A 20928-nucleotide genomic window follows, 5' to 3' on the forward strand; every position below is an offset into this window, starting at 1 on the left:
TAGATTAAACAAGAACTTAATTGAGAAAATCATGGAAATACTAATTAGTTGCAGCCCTAGATTAATCAACTAATCCTTTTCTCCCCTAATAAAATGAATAAAAATGGATTAAACATGATGATCCGTTCTTCTCCCCCATCTTTGTCCCAAAGGCGGAGCCACAGGGATGTCTGAATCCTCTCACCTCCAGGAGTCCTCCGTTCACTACAACATTCCAGAGCTTCAGAGCGCGCCTGGCCGGCCACCTCAGCCGCATTCACAGTCTCACTCTAATACACATTCATTTGCCCATCCACTCACACACACTCACCCTCAGCCCAACGGGCAGCACTTCACCGTACCCCTACACCGGGAGGCCTCAGGGACGAGGGAGGACCTGTCTGGTCCAGAGGATGAGGAGGAGGAAGAGGATGAGGAGGAAGAAGAGGCTCCAACTTCCAAGTGGCAGGGGATTGAATCTATATTTGAAGCTTATCAGGAATATGTTGAAGGTAAGCAGCCACATTGAATATGCAGTGATTATACAGCTGCTACTGCTGCTAGAAAATCTCATATATCTGCTGTTTTATGGCTCTTCTGCTTCATATCATATGTAGGTTTTATAACTGCTGCCTCTGTAAAAGCCTTTCATATTTCATTATATAGTGCCATAATTTACTTTGTTCCTGGAAAAATTTTGTTTTTGAGACAAAAACAACATTGTAAAGCAATAATGTACGTATTGTATTGTTTGGTGGTTGGTGTCAATGCAAATGAATGGACTTGATTTATACCAGTTGTTGTAGCGTTCTCTCGTCACTAGAGGGTGGTAGTGCAAATAAATTTTTAATCAGATATGTAGACAAAATAGGCTGAACAGACATCTAATCAATCCTAGCCTTTACCATCTCACTATAATTTATAACCCTAAAGCATGAAGACATGCATCTATAGAAGCTGTTGCTCTGCTCGTTATTTGTGGTAGATCAGCCTTGTAGCATCTGTTCAGATAGCACATGATCTTGATTTTACAAAGGAGTCAGAGTTCACTGCCCTCAGTCTTGCCTTTTTTCCTCTAACCCTCAACTCTGTTTTCTCTTTCCTCCCCATTTTCTCTCACTCGATGTCCCCCAGAGCAAAGTTTGGAGCGACAAGTGTTGCAGAACCAGTGTCGAAGACTAGAAGCTCAAAACTACAACCTCAGTCTGACTGCTGAGCAGCTGTCTCATAGCATGGGGGTAAGACACATACACTGCTGGTGTTACTGTGGCTGTGACTTCATGAGCTCTGATCTGTTTTCTTTGTATATTGTCTCTTATACTCGGGAGCAATTATTGGTTGGATGCACAAGATGTGATTTCAGGTGTGTCTCCTCACACACTTTGCATCATCTTTAAGGCCCCCCCCCCCCAATTCTTTTTTTGTCCTTGATAATATATACTCTACTGTATGTACACAAGGTGAACAAAATAGGTTCAAACAAGCCAAAGTGCATCAATTGTGAGTTTCACAAAAAGTTTGAAAGCTTATAATGTGGCAAGAGAAGCAGTCCTGAAAATCATGAAAACATACATTATCCTAAACATTAAGTACTGGGGGTCAGGAGGTACCCCACTGTCTAGACATTTTGCTTGAAATATTTCCTTAATCCAAGATGATAATGTTTCCATATAAACTGCTAATTAAATTCAATAATGGTTTCATGGACATCAGGAAAAAGTGAATGTTCATCCTTGGCTTCCCAAGTCTTCAGATCTCAACATCACTGAGCCTGAAAAATGATTAAATATCTCATCCAGCTCAGGATATGAATGACAGCAATCAAAAGCATCACACTATTCTTTATTCTTCTGACATTGTGTTTTCCCCTTTATTTTGTCCAACCCTTGAATTTATGTCTAGTACCTGAGGTCACCTTCTCATTGTCGTGTTGAGTGTGAGTGTTTTTGTGTTAACTTAGTATTTTGTGTCTTCCCTCCCTGCTACCCTGGCTGCGTAGGAGCTGATGTCCCAGAGACAGAAGCTGGCAGTGGAAAGGGAGAAGCTGCAAGCAGAGCTGGAGCACTTCAGGAAGTGTTTGACGCTGCCACAGACACACTGGCCGAGAGGAGGCCATTACAAGGGCTACCCTCCCAGGTGACCCCGACATGCCCACCTGATGGCCCCCAGGCCTCCAGCCACCTCCCCTTTCAGACTGACACCCAGAGTTTATTTTTCATGGCCTGGTCCACATGGCTCCATGGAGGAGAATATGGCTGGCTAGATAAGATGAATGGATGAATGAATGAACTGAATGAATGGATAGATGGATGTTAGATGAATGCACAGCAGACAGGACCATACAGTGAAGGACAGGCAGTCTTTGGATTGTGGCCAGCCAGGGACTGCGCCACAAGCCACTAATGTGTGCCAATGTAGCCAACCACGAGATCAGCGAGAGTGTGGGGCAGGAGCACCTGAAGATCAACTCACACACAAAAATACACACACATGCACCTGCTTTGCACACATTCTTCAGTCCCTGCTGCTCTATTGTTCAGTCTCTGCATCCCTCACCGCCACAGCCACACAGACAATCCTGCCAATGAGGGAGCAGCTACCCCAGGAGGGGTGTCGTCAAGAGACTTTGAACGCTCCAAATCTCCAAACGAATGCTTCTGGCCAGTCGAGACTGATTTTATCACAGCGGCCACAAGAGCTTTTGAACTGGAAATGCACTTAAGAATAAAAGCTGAAGAACTACCTGGTGGTACTGTGTTACAACAAAGAACTGTTCAAATTAGAGAAGAACTTAGAAAATGCACATTTTTGGAAAGAATTAAGGAAATGTTTTATTTCGAAATAGAAAATTTGAGAATAAGAATTTTAAAAGGTGCTTCAGCCTTGTATTGTACATAATATGAAGACTTAAAAGAATTTTGTATGTTTTTATTACTTTAATCATTGTTCTTTTAAAAGAAAAAGCCTGCCATTTTTATATGTTTATGCTTTTGGGTTGGAAAAGAAAGCCTTGCTTTTAGTGTTTGTACTGCTGCTGGCCAGAACAGCTCATTTTGAGACATTTAACAGAGTGAGAGAAAACAGGACACACTCCTCGTCTTACTCTTTCCTGGCACTGCGCAGCTGAGACCCAGCCACAGCCACCTCCTCTGGCCTCTGAGATCAGCAAAGCTTACTTAGAGGTCCTGTTAGACATGGCTCCTGCCCTCTCATCCACCTTCCTTTCACAGCAACATGTGTCCGCCTGTTTTAACGCCCATTTCAACAACTCCTCTGTTCAGCTCCTCTCAAAATGTTTCACTGCTGCTGGCTTTGACTAGTTAGCTTGTGAAACTCTCATACAGACACCAGTTGAGATCCACAGTGACAGTTTTTTTTTTTTGTTTTTTTTTTACTTTGGTCACTTGACTTACTTGACTATTTTGTATAGACATGAAGAGTCTTTAAAAGCAGCCAGCTGATGTAACTGGTTCTTAATGCTTTATCCTACCATTGGACCTTCACTTCACTTTCTATGATATTATACAGCATCAGACTCAAAAAACACAACGGTTTGCATAAAGTTACGCCTTACAAGATCAAGCCCTTATCAGCAGCCATGAGAGGATATAGTGCCAAACTGAAAAACAAACAGTAGCATTTTGGATTCTTAATTTTAAATTAAGTTGCAATTAATTAGCCAAAAAAAAAAAAAATGAACCAGAATGGCCATCTTCCACTGCTGAACACCTTTGACCACACACATTATCCTTCCTGCTGTTCCCAGTTTTTTAGGACCCTAATTATCCAAAGTTGCCAACGTGTTATAAAGAACATCTGGAAATCACACAAATAGAAGATTCAAACTGGGCATTTCATAGTTCATATAAAATCAGATAGGTTTGCTTTCCCTGGCCTCATACCTGTTTACAACCTCTGTCTGCCACCTCATCCTCATCTTATTTTGATTTTCTACCCTGTAACTCATGTCTCCTCATATGGTTGTAGGTGCAATTGGAATATCCAAAATAAAAACCTACAAGGTGTATAGATCATTGAATTGAATTGAATTGAATTGAATTGAATTGAAGGGGTTTGACTCAAGCTGCACGAATTATGATTGGTTGGTCTGAAAAGGAGTGAGGAATATCAGTTAAAAAAAGTTAAAAGAATACATTTTTAAAATGTGCAAGAACTTAATGTATAAAAATAGCTAAGACTGAAGCACAACTACTCCCCATATACAGTATATCAATTACAAGTGCCTCAAAATTTTGGGAGCATGTGAATGAGTTGCAGTTGCCCACATGAGCATCCTACACATAACATCAGTGATCAGGGACTTGTTGCTATATGCAACAAGCAGTATGACATTTTATCAAATCAACTTGTCTCACCCCTTTCAAATGTGTTCAAGTTAAGAAGAGCTGACACAGAATTCCTTTATCTAAATGCATTTAGAAAAAAAAAAATCGTTCAACCTTTTTTATAATTGAGGCCCAAGCCAGTTAAGAGGATTAGAGGGATACAGAGCGTACTCGTTTTCACAGAGTAAAGGGGAGCCAGGAATTGGTTTATAAGGGAGCATGCACGCTGAGCGAAGCCGCCAATGAGCTGAGGAGGAAGGTGCAGTACAGTGAGCCCCTTACGCAGCCTCCCTGTCTCCAACCCATGCACGCCCATGCAATAGCCCCATTACTCAGTGGAGGATGTCTAGATGCTGTGAAAATCCTGTTTTTAAAATGTACTTGTTTGAATTCATTGTAATGTAATATATTCTTTGTTGAATGTAGTAATTAGGTATTTATGAATATATGGCTGTGATTTCAGACAAAAAAGAAAATAAAATATTTCAAAAATGTTAAATATCATTTTTGTCTGTGGGTACTGGGAGGGTAGAACACCAAAATCATACATGTATGTTGAACTAATACATAAAATACATACAGACCATTATTCCTGAACTATTCCCTGTAAAGACTCTTCATACATTATATCACATGTGGGTGTCCTTCCATGCCAAGATGTGTATTTTAGGTTTTAGAAATAGTTTATTCATTGCTCTCTGACCTCAGAACTGGAGTTGGTCCAAGGATGCAGTGCTGCAGCTCTCCACTCCTAAATATTAAGGATGGGTCAAATGAAGTGCAAGTTTCCTTACAGGAACCTAAAGTGTGACTAAGATTAGATTTTCACAAATGTTATGAAAATAAAATCAGGAATCCTTTGTACTGTTTGCCCTTACAGAACAGTATCATTTCTTTATTTATTTTTGCTTATGTCACTATGACTTGCCCTGTATACTAAATGTGAAAATCTCAGGTTCGTTTTTCTGTAACATGTTAATATAGCTAGCTAGCCCAGGAAAGAGGTTTGCATAGACTTTCTTCTACTACAGCTTTGGAACTGAACCTGCACAACACCAGTCACCCAGAACACTGAAATATTCAGAAGTATTACACAAATTATGACAAATCGACACAATAATTAAAAATAATCAAAGATTTTAGGGAAAAAAACATTAGAAAAGAGAATATATTTATTTTGTCACATATTAACACACACAAACATGGTTCGCTGTTTAAAGTACAATGAGCATCCTAACTTAACTTATTACATTAAATACAGACATATTTCAAACAGCAGACACATATTAACCCTTGATGCTTTTAATATGTACGGATTAAAGAATGTCTCCCTCAGCAAAAATATAACCCCTTAAAAATGCTGAGTAATTAAGAGCCATTAACAGGAATCTTATGACTCAATTTCAGTCTTTTCGGTGATGGAGAGCGTGGTCAGTCAGCACACACCTCAGTGTGAGGCTGTTACTCCAGCCTTCCCAAACTCCTGGGACTGGAGCTTTAAACCTGTTCAGCAGGCCTTGATCTTGTTAATCAATAGTCCATGAACTGTCCTTTACTGGAACCAGGCTGCAGATTGGAGCGTAGTTTGTACATGCAGTTGAGAGAATCAAGAAGGAACGCTCGTATGGTGTTGATCTCCATCAGAGTCAGGTTGTCCAGCTGTAGAGGAAAGGAACAACGTGAGATGGGAGACATGCTCGGTTTTCAACATAAAAGTAAAAATATGCTCTTTCTCTAATGAGTGCTGTGAACGCTTGTTCTCAGATCAACTTGTCAACTTAATACGACAGCGAAAATGGAAGAAAAAGAAGCAGTAGCGCCACAAGATGAAGGAATAAAAGGATAATCCCAATTATTTTGCAAGACAATGCAACCCTGACTGTTGGTCCTTTTGATTAAGAAACAACACTTTTTCATCACTTGAAGATGCTCTCTGGAGTGGAAAAATATTTCCCAAGCGCTGCATTTTTCCTCAATTTCAGTATCATTACATTTCAACTACAGCACAACTTTTTAACTCACTTCTTAGCAGTAAACAACAACAATTCCTCCAACACAGCAGAGAGACACACAACCAAAGCAGCAGTGGGCATTTGAAATGAGATTATAGAGATATGTAGCTATATTGCAAAATATCCCGTTCAGCGTACAGTGTTACCTTGGCATGAGCCTCTTGCTGACTGATGAAGCTGTCGGCAGAGAGGCGGAGTTTGGCAATTCGTGTGTCCCAGATGTCTTTCACCAGCGTACGGATCTCATCTGCTTTAGGGATGTTGTCAGACGCGCTACAGAAAACACACAACACATCATGTAAGGTTAGGTAGAGGGCAACACACACAGATTTCAAAGGAACATCTTCACAAACTGTTTAATCACTACAAACACCATCAGAACAATAAGATGAGATGCCCTCTCTCTGCATGGGGTTTTGTATGACTCACTGGTTCAGTAGCAGTTTGGTCAGCTCCATGTAGTAAGGACTGGGAACGGGTGTAAAGGCATCCTCTTTCCTCTCAAGATCTCGCATCTCCTCCAGTTTCTCTGCGCATTAGAGCAAGGCGTCAACAGCAGGCAAGTCACAAACAGTAACCGAATGACCCAAAGTGCCAGACATCAGTATAAATGTCAATAACTCTCAGATGTGCCTGTCATAGAAGGTCCAGTTGCAGTATTTTCAGCATCTTCTGCTAAAGATCTCCAGGCTTTCTCTCTGCATTGCTGGATGATATTATTATGACTCATAAAGGAGGAATGATTTAGGACAAACACTCTGAAGGCTAGCAAATGTCTAGATTTTTGTTAGTGTCAACAACTTGAATGAACCATCTGTGCAGCTAATCCTTATGTGCCATAGATCTCTATGATGAACATGAGAAATGTAGTTTCTCACTAATCCTTCCCAAACTGTACTTCTGCAGCTGCAAACACTCGAACCAAATGTTTATTCATTTGCAGCCGTAAATAGTCTGCAACAAATGCACTGTTTACTGTTGTTTGAGTTCCTAACAACCACAGTAACAAGCTGCTTCAGAAAATGATTTAGCCTTTGAAAACAGGTTAACAAGTACAGTTTCATTTTTTTTTTTTTTTTTAAAGATTTACATCTTGAGTAGGAATGTTCTTGGGGCTGAGTCCCAAAGAAAGGGAAGTCAGAGAGTATTGAGACACGGACTAATGTGTTGTTTGGTTTTGTCTTTTCATGGGATTTGTTGACAATAAAACACGGCAGCCTGAAGGTGCCAGCACCCCATTCAGTAATCCCCAAACAAGTCTGAGGACTGTTGAACAATACACTGAACTTTGTAAAAGAAGAATAACATTAGAACTAAATTGCCTGTGCAAACTAAAGAAAGATCACGTCATTGAACTGCCTACTTCTGATTCTGGATGGATGTCTTTAATCCGATTTTTGCCACAAATCTATACTAATGCAAACATGGAATAAATAATCTCAGGTGATACATTTTTTTTCAGCATTTATGAACTTATTTTTGAGCAGTTGATTTTGTGTATCGGCATGTGAAAGCTGTGAAGATGCAGGATGTGGTTTAACCTCTATCAGAATGCTACTGATAATGATGATAAAAAAAGATTGTTGTGTGGCAAAGCATTAACCAAACAAGCAGAAGTTTATTTTAGGAAATATTAAAGAGAAGTGTTGAGGGAAAAGAATTTAACAGGTTAAATGCTTCAATTTAAGTTTATAGTAATCCTCTAACCTTGAAAAGATCCAATCAACAAAACCAGTCAGTTGAAATCATCAACTGACTGGTCAAACATCTGTATGTTTTGCGTATGTGGGGGATTTAAATCTTACCAACTTCCATCCACTCAGGAGGAATAACTCTACATTTCTGTCTCTGTTTCAGGTTGAGAGCCAGCCACACAGGAACATCAACGGGTAGTCCAGGGTTGAAGGGACCCAGGTCGCCCTGAGGCACAAACACACACATTCATGTTATTGTGCAACACAACAACAGACTCAGACACACCTGACTCTACTGTCATTAGCATGCAGACATTATCATAATGTGTAGATTACAGGTGGTGGTTTGGTTTTACAGTTTTAATTAAAGCTGCAAGCAGCGTTGAACAGGCCTTTGCACCCTTGCGCATGTCGGGCCGCAGCGCAGTCAAAGGGCTTCTGTCACGGGCATGTAGATGTCTTCAGACCCGGGCTATTTTCAGACAGTGCAAGAAGGAGATAAACATCACTTCCTCTGTCCACTATTTTGCCTGCTGCTGGGGCTGCGTTGCTGCAGTTTCGTAGGGGGAGCTATTCAGCCAGTTTGCATCACTGACTGAATATTGTCATGTGGACGTGTTCAGGCCGGGACTCTTATCAAACATGCAAAGTTTGGGGCAGACTGGAGCATTTGCACTAAAGTTATAGCAATTTCCTCTGTCATGGCCAAACATCAAAACTCAACGCCACACCACTGCCACACGCTTCAACCATAACTAAATTATAGCATATTAGGCACATAACCACCACCCTCCACTTCGGACTGTAGACCAAATATTAAATCCTACACATCAATCCTGTCTGTCTAATAAATTCAAAAAAACCCAAAAAACTGCTGCTCCATCCACTTGGCAGGTTCATTAAAGTTTTAATGCTGAGCTCTGGAACTCTAGTCTTCCTCAGTTCTTCCCTCATATATTGTCTTTTTTGACCATACATAGTACAATCTATGCTTGCATGTGTAATAGTTTCCTCAGCCAAGTGGGAAAAAATATGTGCATATATCGACAATCACCAAAAATGACAGTCAAAAAGTAATCATGTTAAATAACCGTGATGTAAATATTGAGCAAAAATAATTGTGATTATGCTTTTTGCCATAATCAAGCACCTCTAAAGAGAACATAAATTTTAATTTACATACACACAAACACAAAGCATTTAAATATGTACGTGATAAACTGTTGTCTTTAATAAACAGTTACTTGAACATTTTTCAGCGTGCTCCTAAATTTCTGTGTGCTCCTAATTTTTTTCATTTAGGAACACAAGTACTCCTCGACAAAAAAGTAAGCATTGAACACTGCTGTCAGATGTGTAGAGACAATAAGTAACTGCAGCTGGACACAGAAAAATACCCATATATTTGAATGGAGAGTGTGAGTGAACCGCTAGGTGCTCAGGCCCTAATAAAGGAAAAACTGCAGTACAGCGCTACAAATGTTAGTTTTGATTTTATTCTTCTGCAGCACTTTATCACTAAACTGTCACTCTCACTCCATTTTTTCCCTTCCCCTCATAGGTCATCCCCACTACTGAATTATACATATAAGACTCATAATTATTGTAAAATAAATGATAATAACACCAAACTTCATACAAAGTTTGTATATATTGTACTGTGTGTATATAGACCTTTCTGCTGTATCCTTCAAAAATCTGCTGCATTTAACCGTGACGTCACTTTCTTCCCTCCTTCTCCCTCTCAGCTGGAGAGCAGGATTTCAGAGTAGTCTTCTTATGAAATATCCTCATAAATCCAATGACTATGGCCAAATCTTACAGTAAAAATCATAGTTTAGAAGGAATTTTCGTCGCGAATCCATTGATCCAGGTTTGAAAGTGGTCTGACTTATAGTTTAGACGTCAGACGCCTCAGTTTGGCACAAAGTCCGTGCCCAGAGATTGCCTTCCCATCGGTTTATATTGTAAGGTGTGATGTGGCACTCCAACTTTCGGAGCTTACAAAATCTAAACCGTTTGAGTTATTACAAAGTTTTTAATAACTTTTGCTCAGCACAGTGTGATAAGTCATGTATTAAAGTTTGAAGCCGATACCATTAACGCCCTAGATAGATAGCATTTGATCGGGGTCAAAAATTGGCACAAAGTCATACTTTCATGGGTGAATTGAGGACTTCCTGTTGGATTTTGGTCAGGGGTGTCAGCGTATGATTTGTAGGTCTTGTTGAGACGAATACTTGAGTTTTGGTTTGATCTCTCTACGACATTCCTACAAGCCGTGGCGGCCATTTTAGATACATGGGTGGCGCTATAGAGCAAATTTTGGCACTTTGGGGGATACTTTTTACATTTTACCAAATTTTTCACCAGACCTGATGTACGTGCCAAATTTGGTGAGTTTTTGAGCATGTTTAGGGGGTCGAATTTAGGGTTGAAGTGGCGGATTAATAAATAAATAAATAAAGAAATAAAGAAATAAAGAAAGAAAGAAAGAAAGAAAGAAAGAAAGAAAGAAAGAAAGAACAGATACAAGAGGGTTTCGCCCCTTTGGGGATCAGGCCCATACAGCCAGGCTAATGTGGCTACCACTATGTAAAGCTATCAGTATCTGCTCTAAAGCCAACGTTGAAACGTGTAAAGAAACGTTACTTGGTCCAGACAAATACAACCGACTCACTTACCCCGATCAAAAAGATCTTGTCTAGACTGAAATTTGGTATTATCTTCACCATTTCTTTCTCGGCGAGGAACTCAACCTCCGAGGGATCCATAACTGTCTGTTAAACGACGCACAGTTATACTATTTTGTTTCTTCTCCCTCTGTAACCTTACCCTCACATCCACACTGCCAAATGTTCCCGCGCTGCAGGCTGCGTCAAACGACAAGGAAGACACACACACACACGGGAGAGGACGGCGTCGTCATCAACGGGTTACGTGATATCGCGCGAGGGGCACCCTGTAATGTTTTGAGTCGACTTATGACTTATTTCGGTGTCTTTGTATGTAATATTCACACTTAGTACGGCTGGATCTTACGAAAAAAATCTGTATTTCAATTTAATCACTATTTGGTTTCCGCGTTCGGGTCAGATGGGATATGACGACACAGTCCACTCCGTGAATTTTCGTCTTGCCTGGTACGTAAGGAAGAAGCGCGTCTGCGTCACGTGACAGCGCCAACAATTGCCGTTGATATCCACAAGGTGGCGATATTTTTCAATGATAAAGGTACTCTACTGTGGGTATTTTGCAGTGACATCAAGTAAACATTTGTCATCTCTGCACTTGCGACATCTTGCTTGCTGTAGTTCTCTTGAGTATTTATTTGTTTTACACAGTTAGCTGGCAGAAGCCATACTAAGCAGTTGTGGAAGTATTCAAATTCTTTACTTAAAGCCCCCCACCACTCAAAATGTATAATAAAAAGTGTCAGATTTAGTTTTTCCACAAAAAAGTTAAATTATCCTGTTAAAATCTTTAAAATGACATCTACTTCTTCTCCCTCATTAAATATTCCAGAATCAAGAAATATGCAAATACATTTCATCTCAAAAGTTTAAGTGCAGGACACAAGATGTTTCTTACTTCACTGTAAAGTCAGTTCTCAGTGTTTGTGCACTGGAAGCTTCAAGTTTCCACGTCACACTTGTGTAAATTGAGTATTGGACCAAAAGTAGCTTCCAAACTATTGATGATGTCACAAATCATGCTTGCAGGTCAACCCCTTAAAATCAGATTTTCAATGTGCACAGAGAAACTTTCCACTTCTAGCAGATGAATGTGAAAACAGGCTTCTAGTGTCAAACTCTGCACACACGTCAATCTGCACAGTGAAGCTCAAACATTCAACTGTAGGAACAAGAAGAAAAATAAAGTTCAGTTAAAGTTGTGTAAATACAAGCATGATTTGTGACTTCACACGTAGCTTGGAGTCCAGTCATGATCCAACATGCAACCTTATACAGGTGTGAACTGAGAATGGACTTTTCAGGGAAGCAGGACACATCTTGTGACTAGTTCTTACACTCTTGAAATGAATATTTGCATATTTAGAAATTGTGGGTTTTTGAATGAGGGAGAAGGAGTTGTAATTTCAGTTGTAATTTCAAGAATCTATAACTAAGTAATTTAAATATTTTTGTGAAGAAAACATTACCAGTGGGTATTTTTGTGTTTTATGTGGTAATGTGTAAACAGTTGTTCAACATGGAGCCAGTTTTAACTGCTTAATCCATTACTGGCAATGATTACATTATGTTTTATATGTTGATTATTTTATCTTCAATGTAGCTTGTAACAATTACTTTCAAATAAATGTAGTGGAGTAAAAGTACATGTAGCCTACCTCTTTCATGTAGTGTAGTAGAAGCATAAAGTAGCACAAAATGGAAATAGTCAAGTAAAATACAAGTACTTGAAAATTGTACTTAAGTACAATACTTGAGTAAATGTACTTAGTGACTTTCCACTGCTGGTATTAAGAGAGACAAGCAATATCAAGATACAGTATCGTTTGGTTAACAATGTATATTATTCAAAAGCGCCATTAATGCAACTCTTAATTAGGCATTTTTAATCCATACAAAATGAAACCAAAAAAAGCTGCAGCCTTGAAGCTGGTATGCAACCGTTTTCAAATTTTTATCCCTTTTGTCAACTGCTAATGCAGCGATATAAGACACCTAGCAAAATACTTTTCTAACTGGCATAAAATGAATCTAACAAAGACTTGGATAATTTCAAAAGTTTTCATTGTACATTCAGTTCATAAAATTTCTGTAAAAAAATGTCCACACAATTATTTAAGTATTTAGCTCTTACTGATGCATTCTAATCTCAAATACAAAGATAGTTCTGTATGCTTACATTAAGTATTTCAATATTTAATATTACTTATTAGATTTAGAGTGCTCAATTAAGTATAAATAAATACTATTACCTAGTTCTTAAAGCAGATATCCAACATAAAACAAAATTCACACATCCCTGTCATCTGATTCTCTGTAGATTTCTGAGCAAATCTTCCAGAACAATTAAGAGCCGATATTCTAACATACTGTAGATCATCTACAAAGTCATTCTGAAGTGCACCAGTGACAATAACATGAGTCATGCATTACAGAACTGTGTTAGTATTATTAATATAAAAGTCAAAACTCGTCATTGCTGGTGCAACTACAGAAGGACTTGAAATGCAGTCCACTAACACAAAACTTAAAGATCCCTGTTCTAATATCATCTGTTTGTTCTTTTCATGACAGTGTTGCATTAAGTTTTCCACAAACATGTACAGATTACAACTTTGTATGTGAATGTTGTTTCAGGGCTCAGTACAAACTAGAAATTTAATAAACATGTACCCTTAATCATATCTCAGTAGTAAAATCATCACCTAAAAGTTTCAATAATTTAGTAGTTTATCGCTGTATGGCTACTGGCCGTAAAATGATAGAAGGAAAAAAAACTTGATCCAATACTAGATTTTCACTTTATGCGCACAACTATGAAGAAACACAGACCGTTGCAAAAAAAAAAAATTAAGTTGCATTCAAAAACATAATTGCCTTCTTCACCTCAGTATCACCTTGTAAAGGTGAACACATACCAACAGTGCACATATGGCGCTTGCCCTTGAGAGATTTTGGCCTTATTGGTCAGTGCTCCGCAAGTTCTCGACGATATGAGAGCCCGTCTGATGGAACAAAGACTATGTGTTCAGCATTTTGTACTTCTATGCTACACATTAAGTAGCATCATGCATGCTGAAATGGCAGCAATTTGTGTATGTGTGTCCGTGGTGCTCCAGACTGAGGGTCTTAGCACAGATCCAGGACAGACTTGTTGATCACAGGGTTGGTCCAGTCGTTCCTTAGATCATCCAAGTGATTGTCAAAGTCAATCAAGTTCTCGTAAGACCTGCCCTCTAACAGAGCAGATGTGATCTTCTGTGCTTCACTCCAGTCCTCAAAAGAGTCACTAGAAGACAGACAAAAACTTTAGTTTGTGATTTAAGACTTAAAACATATCTATACAATGTATGCTGTTTTTGCTGAACAGTCTAAGTTCATGAGAGAATACAGGAAGCTGTGGTTGAGGTGCACATACAGCACCTCAGTCTTGCAGTCAGATACTTCTTAACAGAGAGACACTTACCAGGTTACTTCTCTGCTTTTCCACTTGTTTTCATGATGATCATAGATAAGCACAATGGGCTCGATACAGCTCATTTTTAATCTACTGCTGTCCACCTGGGGGAAAAAAAGAGAATTACTTGTTCTGTATTGATTTACAGGAGCGCACCAGTGTTTTTGCATGCTTTAGGGAATTTGTTACAAATTATGTATACTTTACGATACTGTTGACCATTTTGACTGCATATTATAGCATTTTCAGGTGATTGTTTCTACCACCTTTGAGGCAGTCCAGGGTGTTCATTTTTGTCTGTACATTATGAAACTTGCCTTATGTATGTAATCCATAAGTGAACTTTTTGTTAACAAGAGACACATTTGAAAGCACAAACTGCTTGTAGAAGTCTTTAGAGTTGACACATGTAAGTGCTAATGGGGAGTTCCAACATCTCAAACTTGGGATTAACAACAGCCTAGAACGTACAAAACTCATATTTTACATTTTACAGTAGTCTGCAGCTAAATATCAAATCTTGTGTATTGGAGATTCCCATCAAAAAGGATGCATCACTAGGGTGACTTTTAAAAAACAATCTTGCTTTCAACTGCATTACCATACAAAAATAACATAACTAGCAGCTGTTTCTACGGTAACCACTACTGTCTTCAGGGGTGAAGGCACGTCACCCAGTGCTCACTGACATGTTTTTAATAGTTTTTGGACAACAACCAAGGTCTATGGCACAGAGGAATACAATATATCAAGCTTTGAATACACACAAAATACGTGTAAGTAGGATGAGTTCATTGTTAGATTGGCTCTGCACATGAGATTTGTCGACAGTAAGAAAAATGTAGAAAATCACCAGCCTTCACCAACCAGAAGAACACATTTGTTAATCTATAAATGTCAGCATGCTTTGGAAAATCAGCAAAGTCAGCACTGTGTACAGTATACAAGCACAACTTGAGGTAAATGGACAAAAAATATGTAAATCCATCAGTATAGTCCATCAACGCAACCATAATTTAGTATTACCATAACAATTGCTGCTTCACTGAAGTTCTCAGAAATCCTCGCAGCCACTTTTTCCGCAACTTGGTTGGGTCTGCGAGAGAGAAGACGAAAACATTGCGTACATCATGTACGAAGTTTAGTAGATCAGAAGTCTAGAGGAGTTTGTTGTACAGTTTATCACTGGCTGTTTTAATGAAACATCAGGGTGTTGGTGTCCCTTCAGTTGTCCATACCTTGAATCCTTTGTGCGTTCATTGGCTTGGTAATATCCAGCAATGACGTAATTGTTTTCTTTGCACCAAGTATCAATCTGGGATAGGAACAGGCATCATAGTCAACATAAAAAGGACAGAACAACAGCCTAAGTCAAAACAAGTTCATATTCAACAGGAGGACAAAACTACATTCAGTCAGCAGTCCGTTAGGTACACCTGCTGAAAAGAATACATTAGAGAAAATAGTTGAGACTGCACAAACATTCCCACTCCCTCAGGGAATGGTAAACATTAAATATTGTATATTTCACTTACATGATGGTTTTACTAGTGTGTTGTATGTGTACTACTAGTGTGTGTGCTACTGTGTTGAAAGTTGTCCTGTCTGTCCTGCAGTAAAGTTACATAAACCTGGCTAAAACTAAAGCAGTATAATACAACTACCGTGCAACAAATCTTTTTTTCATGATGGCTAAAATGTGTCTTTCTGTGAACTGTTTTTGAGAGGTATTGAATAGATCTGATTAATCAATTAGTTGATCAACAGAAGATTAATTGACAACTGTTATAATAACTGATTAACTGTTTTGAGTCGTGTGAGTCAAATGTGAATATATGGGTAGGACAAAACAAAACATTTGAAGATATAACTTCAACATTAGCTGGGCTTTTGGAGAAATGTGATGGGTATTTTTCAATACTTTGTGACATTTTATAGACCAAACAAGTAATCAAGAAAATAAAGAAAATAATTAATTTGATTAATTGATAATGAAAATAATTATTGCAGCCCTAGTGTTGATTCCACTTCATGGTCATGTTGTAGGCTGTAGTTTGAAGTTTAACTGTGTTTTGTTAGAACTGTGTTAGAACTGTTTGTAATATAATTTGAATTGTTTGTAGTATAATAACTGTCATTACATTGCAGTACAATTATGCTGCAACAAAATCTTCCAATGACAGTTTAAACAAAAAACAGCATTTGTTGCTGCAGGACCGTTGTATTACACTGCATTAGTCTGAGCTTGGTGTACCTAATAAACTGGCAACTGGGTGTATATGTTAATAGATGCCTACTTACCAGTGTTAAAGCAACTTCTAGCATTGGTGCCAGAGCTAGAGTACCGTGGAACAGTGGCACACAGTCCACACATAAGACTGGATCATGGTGGCTGTCTTTCTTTTTCTCCTTCGTCTTTTCTGCCACCAGCAACCCGTTCACGGCGCAGTGAGGATACTTGGCAGCGTGTAAAAGCATTTTACAGTAAGCCTGACTCGTCAATTGAATAGGCATGATTATAGGGAACTTAGCAGAATCGTCGGAAAGACAGGTCCTGCCAGAGAAGCTTAGAGGCTACACGATGTGGAAGGACTGCTGCCTGCTACCGTTAGCTAATGTTACATATCATGACCCGGAGAAAAGTAGATATCTACCTCAGCAGTCACCTTACTGCCAAGATGTGTGGTTGACGCTCTGCCTTCTAGCGAGCACATGTAACCCTTTACAGTTAGCAAAAACAACGACTGTCTTTTTGTGCTAAATTAACAACTCTGTGTCACACAATCGAGCCAGACAAGCTAATCTTACTTCCACCTTCTCCACTCGTTTTCTGCTGCACCGGTGGTACCGTAAATCAGAATGGAAATACCGTAAAAAAAAAAAAAAAAAACATGTCGGCTTTGGCCTAGTTTGACCCCCTGACTCGCGTATTTTTTTCCCACCCGCAATCTCCGAAGACCCGCCCCTATACTCCCTCTGATTGGCTTATACCCTGATATTTTTACTCTAACCCAACCATCTCATTCCTCATCCCTAAAGCTAACCAATCCAATCCACGAAGGAAATGAACATTGGCCAATCAGAGGTAGAGTTGGGCGGGTCTTCACGGAATGCGGGTGCAGAAAAATATAAGGCGGTTGACACTGGTTGACACTCCTTATAACGTAACTTACGTATTTCCGTTCAGTCACGCTTCCTTTTAGACCATCGGCGGACAGAAGCAAGGAAGAGACAGTAGGTCGTATTTTCTTTTATCAACCATCTTTATAATCCTACATATATATATCGCACTTTACTACTTACTAACATTGTGATATTATATGTATGCAAAGTTGAAGTAATCCAAGGTATAATCGTCTATTCTAACCGAAATAAACACCTTTATACAAGTGACTTTGTCAAAGCCCGTCGGAGCTAGGACGGGTACTTACCGGCTAGCTGTCGTTAGCTTGTAGCAGCAGATACATGAATGCAGATGTGTTGCGCAGACAGTAAATGTTTCCGTCATTGAGCATGGACTCGTTTAAACGTAATTTCAATCAGCGGGAAAGAACTGAATTGTACAGGGTTGTCTCCAAAAATAGTATTTCTGTGATTATACTTACCCGGGCGCTATGACCTTGTGTTTGCAGCTAATGCTAACATTAACCTAGCATCTCGATGTAACGATAATGCTAGACCTCTAGTTTTGACGCATTATCTTAACAGCAATAGGTGAACTCATGTCTGGATAATTGATGAATTATTATTAATTATATAAGAAACGAGACCTTTAAATTCCAATAATGGCATTAAGCATTTAAAATGACTGTCAACCGCTGGAAGAAAGTATCATTTTATATACTTCTGACAAATGAAGTGCCCTATAAGCAGCCTTGACAGACGGTTTGTTTGAACTCTTTTATACTTTACATACGTGGTCACCTGATGAAAGAGGAGCATTTATCATCGGCAAGGTTACAAAAGGTCTGTTGTAAGATCAAAAGATTTCAACAGAGGATTAGTAAATATGCTGACGTGTTTAATTGTGTGTAAATGTGCTGGATTGGTTTGCTTATCGCTCTATATAACATTTCCACAGAATGCTGGCCACTAGAGCCCTTAGCCTTGTTGGCAAACGTGCCATTTCCACATCTGTCTGCCTTCGTGGAGGACATGGTGAGTATCACATGAAATGACCCGATAAGGTCAACAACAGATCTTGTTTGTGCCCCATATAATCAACACTACTTTTGAAATTTGTACATAAACCATTACCTATGAGTCACTGAGATAAGCATCTGATTCCTGGAAGAGAAATCCCTAGTGACCTTTTAAATGCCCAGTGGGTTATTTATCATTTATCTCAGAATACAAATCATTGTCAAATATGTTTTTAGAGTACAAATAAGTTTTCCGATAAATATATTTAAGGTGGGGCTAGAATTTTTGGAAATAGTTTTCCTATTTTTCCCTAAAGGCACATTTCCATCCTGGGTTAGGGTTAGGGTTAGGGTTAGGGTGCAAGGGACCTGCTTCTGTCTCAACATAATCTGACACGTTTGCTATGTATCTGGCTGGCACTTATCTTAAGTTGGCACCCTATGTGAGTGTGCCAGTGCATAGCTGATTGAAGTGTTTGTGTCTGCACAGCTTTTATTGTCAATCTGCTGCAAGCACATTGAGCTGGAATTTTACTCATCCTGATACTATAGACCACAGGTTACTTTATTTTACAGTTAATTAAAAATGCAATGCTAGACATTTATTCAGTGATGGCATTTACCCTTTCATATATGTGGAAATATCGACTCATATTGAATTTAATGTGTATAATAAGTACTAATATGGGAAATGGAGGGGTGAGAGCGTGCAGGTTTTTATCAAAACCAAACACCGCACCAGCTGATTTCACAGATTAACACATCCTCAACCAAATCTGAACAAAATTTATGTGTGTTCTTTGTTAGCTTTCATTAATATTTCACAGAATAATTAGACAGAGTTAAGATTCAAAAATGGACTCTCACAGCAGTCTCCAGTACTTTCTCTGTCAATATTTAACAGCAGACTCTAAGACTATGACGTGCCTGACATAGTGTTCACACAGAAAGTGAAGCAAAAATCCTGCTCAAATTTGACTGCTGGACCATTGATGTTCATTCACCCCAAACTGCCAATGTACCAATTATATGATAGCTGTAAGGTAACGATGCTTCTGCTGTATCAATTGTGATATTTTTGTTTTTGCATTGTGCATCGTGAATCCAATGTTATAGGACTGCAATACTAAATTGGTGTACTACTTTTTTATCAAGAAACAAAAGATTTAATGAGCCACTCTTTGTCATCCTTGGCAGGTGTCGCAAAGGTAGAGGAATATACTCTCCCTGCCTACTTTGACAGGCGGGAGAACCCTCTCCCTGATATCTGCTATGTCCAGGCCCTGAGCCCAGAGCAGCAGTCCCTGAAGGAGAAGGAGAAGGGGTCCTGGGCTGCTCTGTCCAATGAGGAGAAGATTGCATGTAGGACTTTGCTGCACTGCAGTCTTGTTTTTCTGACATGCTCTAATGACTGTTTGTCAAATTGATTTTATTATTAGCAAATATTGTAATAATATATGGAGTAATGTCTTAATGTTTTAACTGTAAGTTTTGCACTCATCACCTAACTCTGTGTTTCCAATGTTCAGTGTACCGCATCAGCTTCAAACAGAGCTTTGCTGAGATGAACAAGGGATCATCAGAGTGGAAGTCTGTGGTTGGAGGGATGCTGTTCTTTATCGGTTTCACTGGCCTGGTCGTGCTCTGGCAGAGAAAATATGGTAAGTATGGTAAACAATAAAATGGCAATGATGTGAAATCTTACTGCTGCCTCTGTTTTTCACTTAAAAGAATGCATTTACTAATGTTGTACTATTGTTTGCTTGCAGTCTAATTAAGCACATTATTTGACACGGTGTTGTATCTTTGCAGTGTATGGAGCTGTCCCGCACACATTTGACCCTGAGTACAAAGCAAAGGAGCTGCAGAGGATGCTGGACATGAGAATCAACCCAGTGGAGGGCTTCTCAGCCCACTGGGACTATGAAAACAAACAGTGGAAAAAGTAAAGGACCCAGAGGACCATGACACATACTTGAAAATAAAGGCAGACCAACTCAATGATACAAGAATACCTATATTTCTGTACTTATCAATTGTCCACTTTACCTCAGTCTGTGCATTTTGGAAGATCACTTCCTCTTACGGTCATTGTGTATTATAGAAATAAGAATAAAAATTGTTAACCTGATAAAACCTCTCCCTCTTATCTGTGTACATTTTTCTGACTCCTATGTCAATAATGCTTTCACATTGAATTCCTGTTTCATATCAGAAATGCGGGAAAGAATGACTAGACTTGAAATTTAATCATGTTATTTAAATGTAATTGCTTATTTGGGTTTCCATCCAATATTTAATCTGATTCATAATTATTAGGATGCTCCAAGTATTCTCTTTAAAAGAAGAAAGAACTGAATGTTGATAGTAGTTTAAATATCCCCTCCAGACATGAAAGATATTTGCTTGGATTATTAATGTGTCTAATATGGATTTTCCACAAAAAAGACCGATTACCTCATTGAAAATCCTTAAACCTACATCTCCTTCTCATGGAAAAATACAAAATGTATGTGTATGCAAATATTTTTCATTTCAAAAGTTAAACACTGAACAACAACTGCTTCACTGTCAAGTCCATTACCAGTATATTTGCACTGGCAGC

At 38.9% G+C, this 20928-nt stretch overlaps 4 protein-coding genes and 1 long non-coding RNA gene across 6 annotated transcripts in view; 3 read left to right on the top strand and 2 right to left on the bottom strand.

Moving 5' to 3' along the window:
• The window catches only part of gse1b (Gse1 coiled-coil protein b), a 171916-nt gene extending 167137 nt beyond the window's left edge, over positions 1–4779 (top strand). Inside the window, exons 15-17 of the mRNA XM_044347652.1 lie at positions 153–491; positions 1114–1217; positions 1979–4779. Of these exons, the coding sequence (XP_044203587.1) occupies positions 153–491; positions 1114–1217; positions 1979–2119 (584 nt within the window). The 3' untranslated portion in view covers positions 2120–4779. The remainder of the gene's footprint in view (positions 1–152; positions 492–1113; positions 1218–1978) is intronic.
• Positions 4780–5479: 700 nt separating this feature from the next.
• gins2 (GINS complex subunit 2) lies at positions 5480–10878 on the bottom strand. The gene is made up of 5 exons (XM_044347654.1): positions 10716–10878; positions 8143–8257; positions 6767–6866; positions 6484–6610; positions 5480–5984 (listed from the first exon to the last, which is right to left on the bottom strand). The coding sequence occupies exons 1-5, from the start codon at positions 10803–10805 to the stop codon at positions 5856–5858; spliced, it is 561 nt and encodes a 186-aa protein (XP_044203589.1). The 5' UTR covers positions 10806–10878; the 3' UTR covers positions 5480–5855.
• A 1034-nt stretch (positions 10879–11912) lies between these two features.
• Positions 11913–13642, top strand: LOC122980033. Its single transcript, XR_006402979.1, has 2 exons — positions 11913–12002; positions 12037–13642. It is a non-coding gene; the product is annotated as an uncharacterized LOC122980033 (long non-coding RNA).
• emc8 (ER membrane protein complex subunit 8) lies at positions 12772–17121 on the bottom strand. The gene is made up of 5 exons (XM_044347682.1): positions 16483–17121; positions 15420–15496; positions 15208–15277; positions 14191–14285; positions 12772–14013 (listed from the first exon to the last, which is right to left on the bottom strand). The coding sequence occupies exons 1-5, from the start codon at positions 16693–16695 to the stop codon at positions 13854–13856; spliced, it is 615 nt and encodes a 204-aa protein (XP_044203617.1). The 5' UTR covers positions 16696–17121; the 3' UTR covers positions 12772–13853.
• A 166-nt stretch (positions 17122–17287) lies between these two features.
• On the top strand, positions 17288–20454 carry LOC122980021. Of its 2 annotated transcripts, none has more exons than XM_044347694.1 (5): positions 17288–17415; positions 18263–18339; positions 19521–19685; positions 19853–19984; positions 20136–20454. In XM_044347694.1, exons 2-5 carry the CDS (start codon positions 18264–18266, stop codon positions 20270–20272), a joined length of 510 nt encoding a protein of 169 aa, XP_044203629.1. In that variant the 5' UTR covers positions 17288–17415; position 18263; the 3' UTR covers positions 20273–20454. The 2 variants fall into 2 exon arrangements, with proteins under 2 accessions (XP_044203629.1, XP_044203636.1); XM_044347701.1 differs by having other exon boundaries at positions 17298–17419.
• The last annotated feature ends 474 nt before the right edge of the window (positions 20455–20928 follow it).

This window comes from Thunnus albacares, chromosome 1 (assembly GCF_914725855.1).
Source record: "Thunnus albacares chromosome 1, fThuAlb1.1, whole genome shotgun sequence".
Taxonomy (NCBI): Eukaryota; Metazoa; Chordata; class Actinopteri; order Scombriformes; family Scombridae; genus Thunnus; species Thunnus albacares.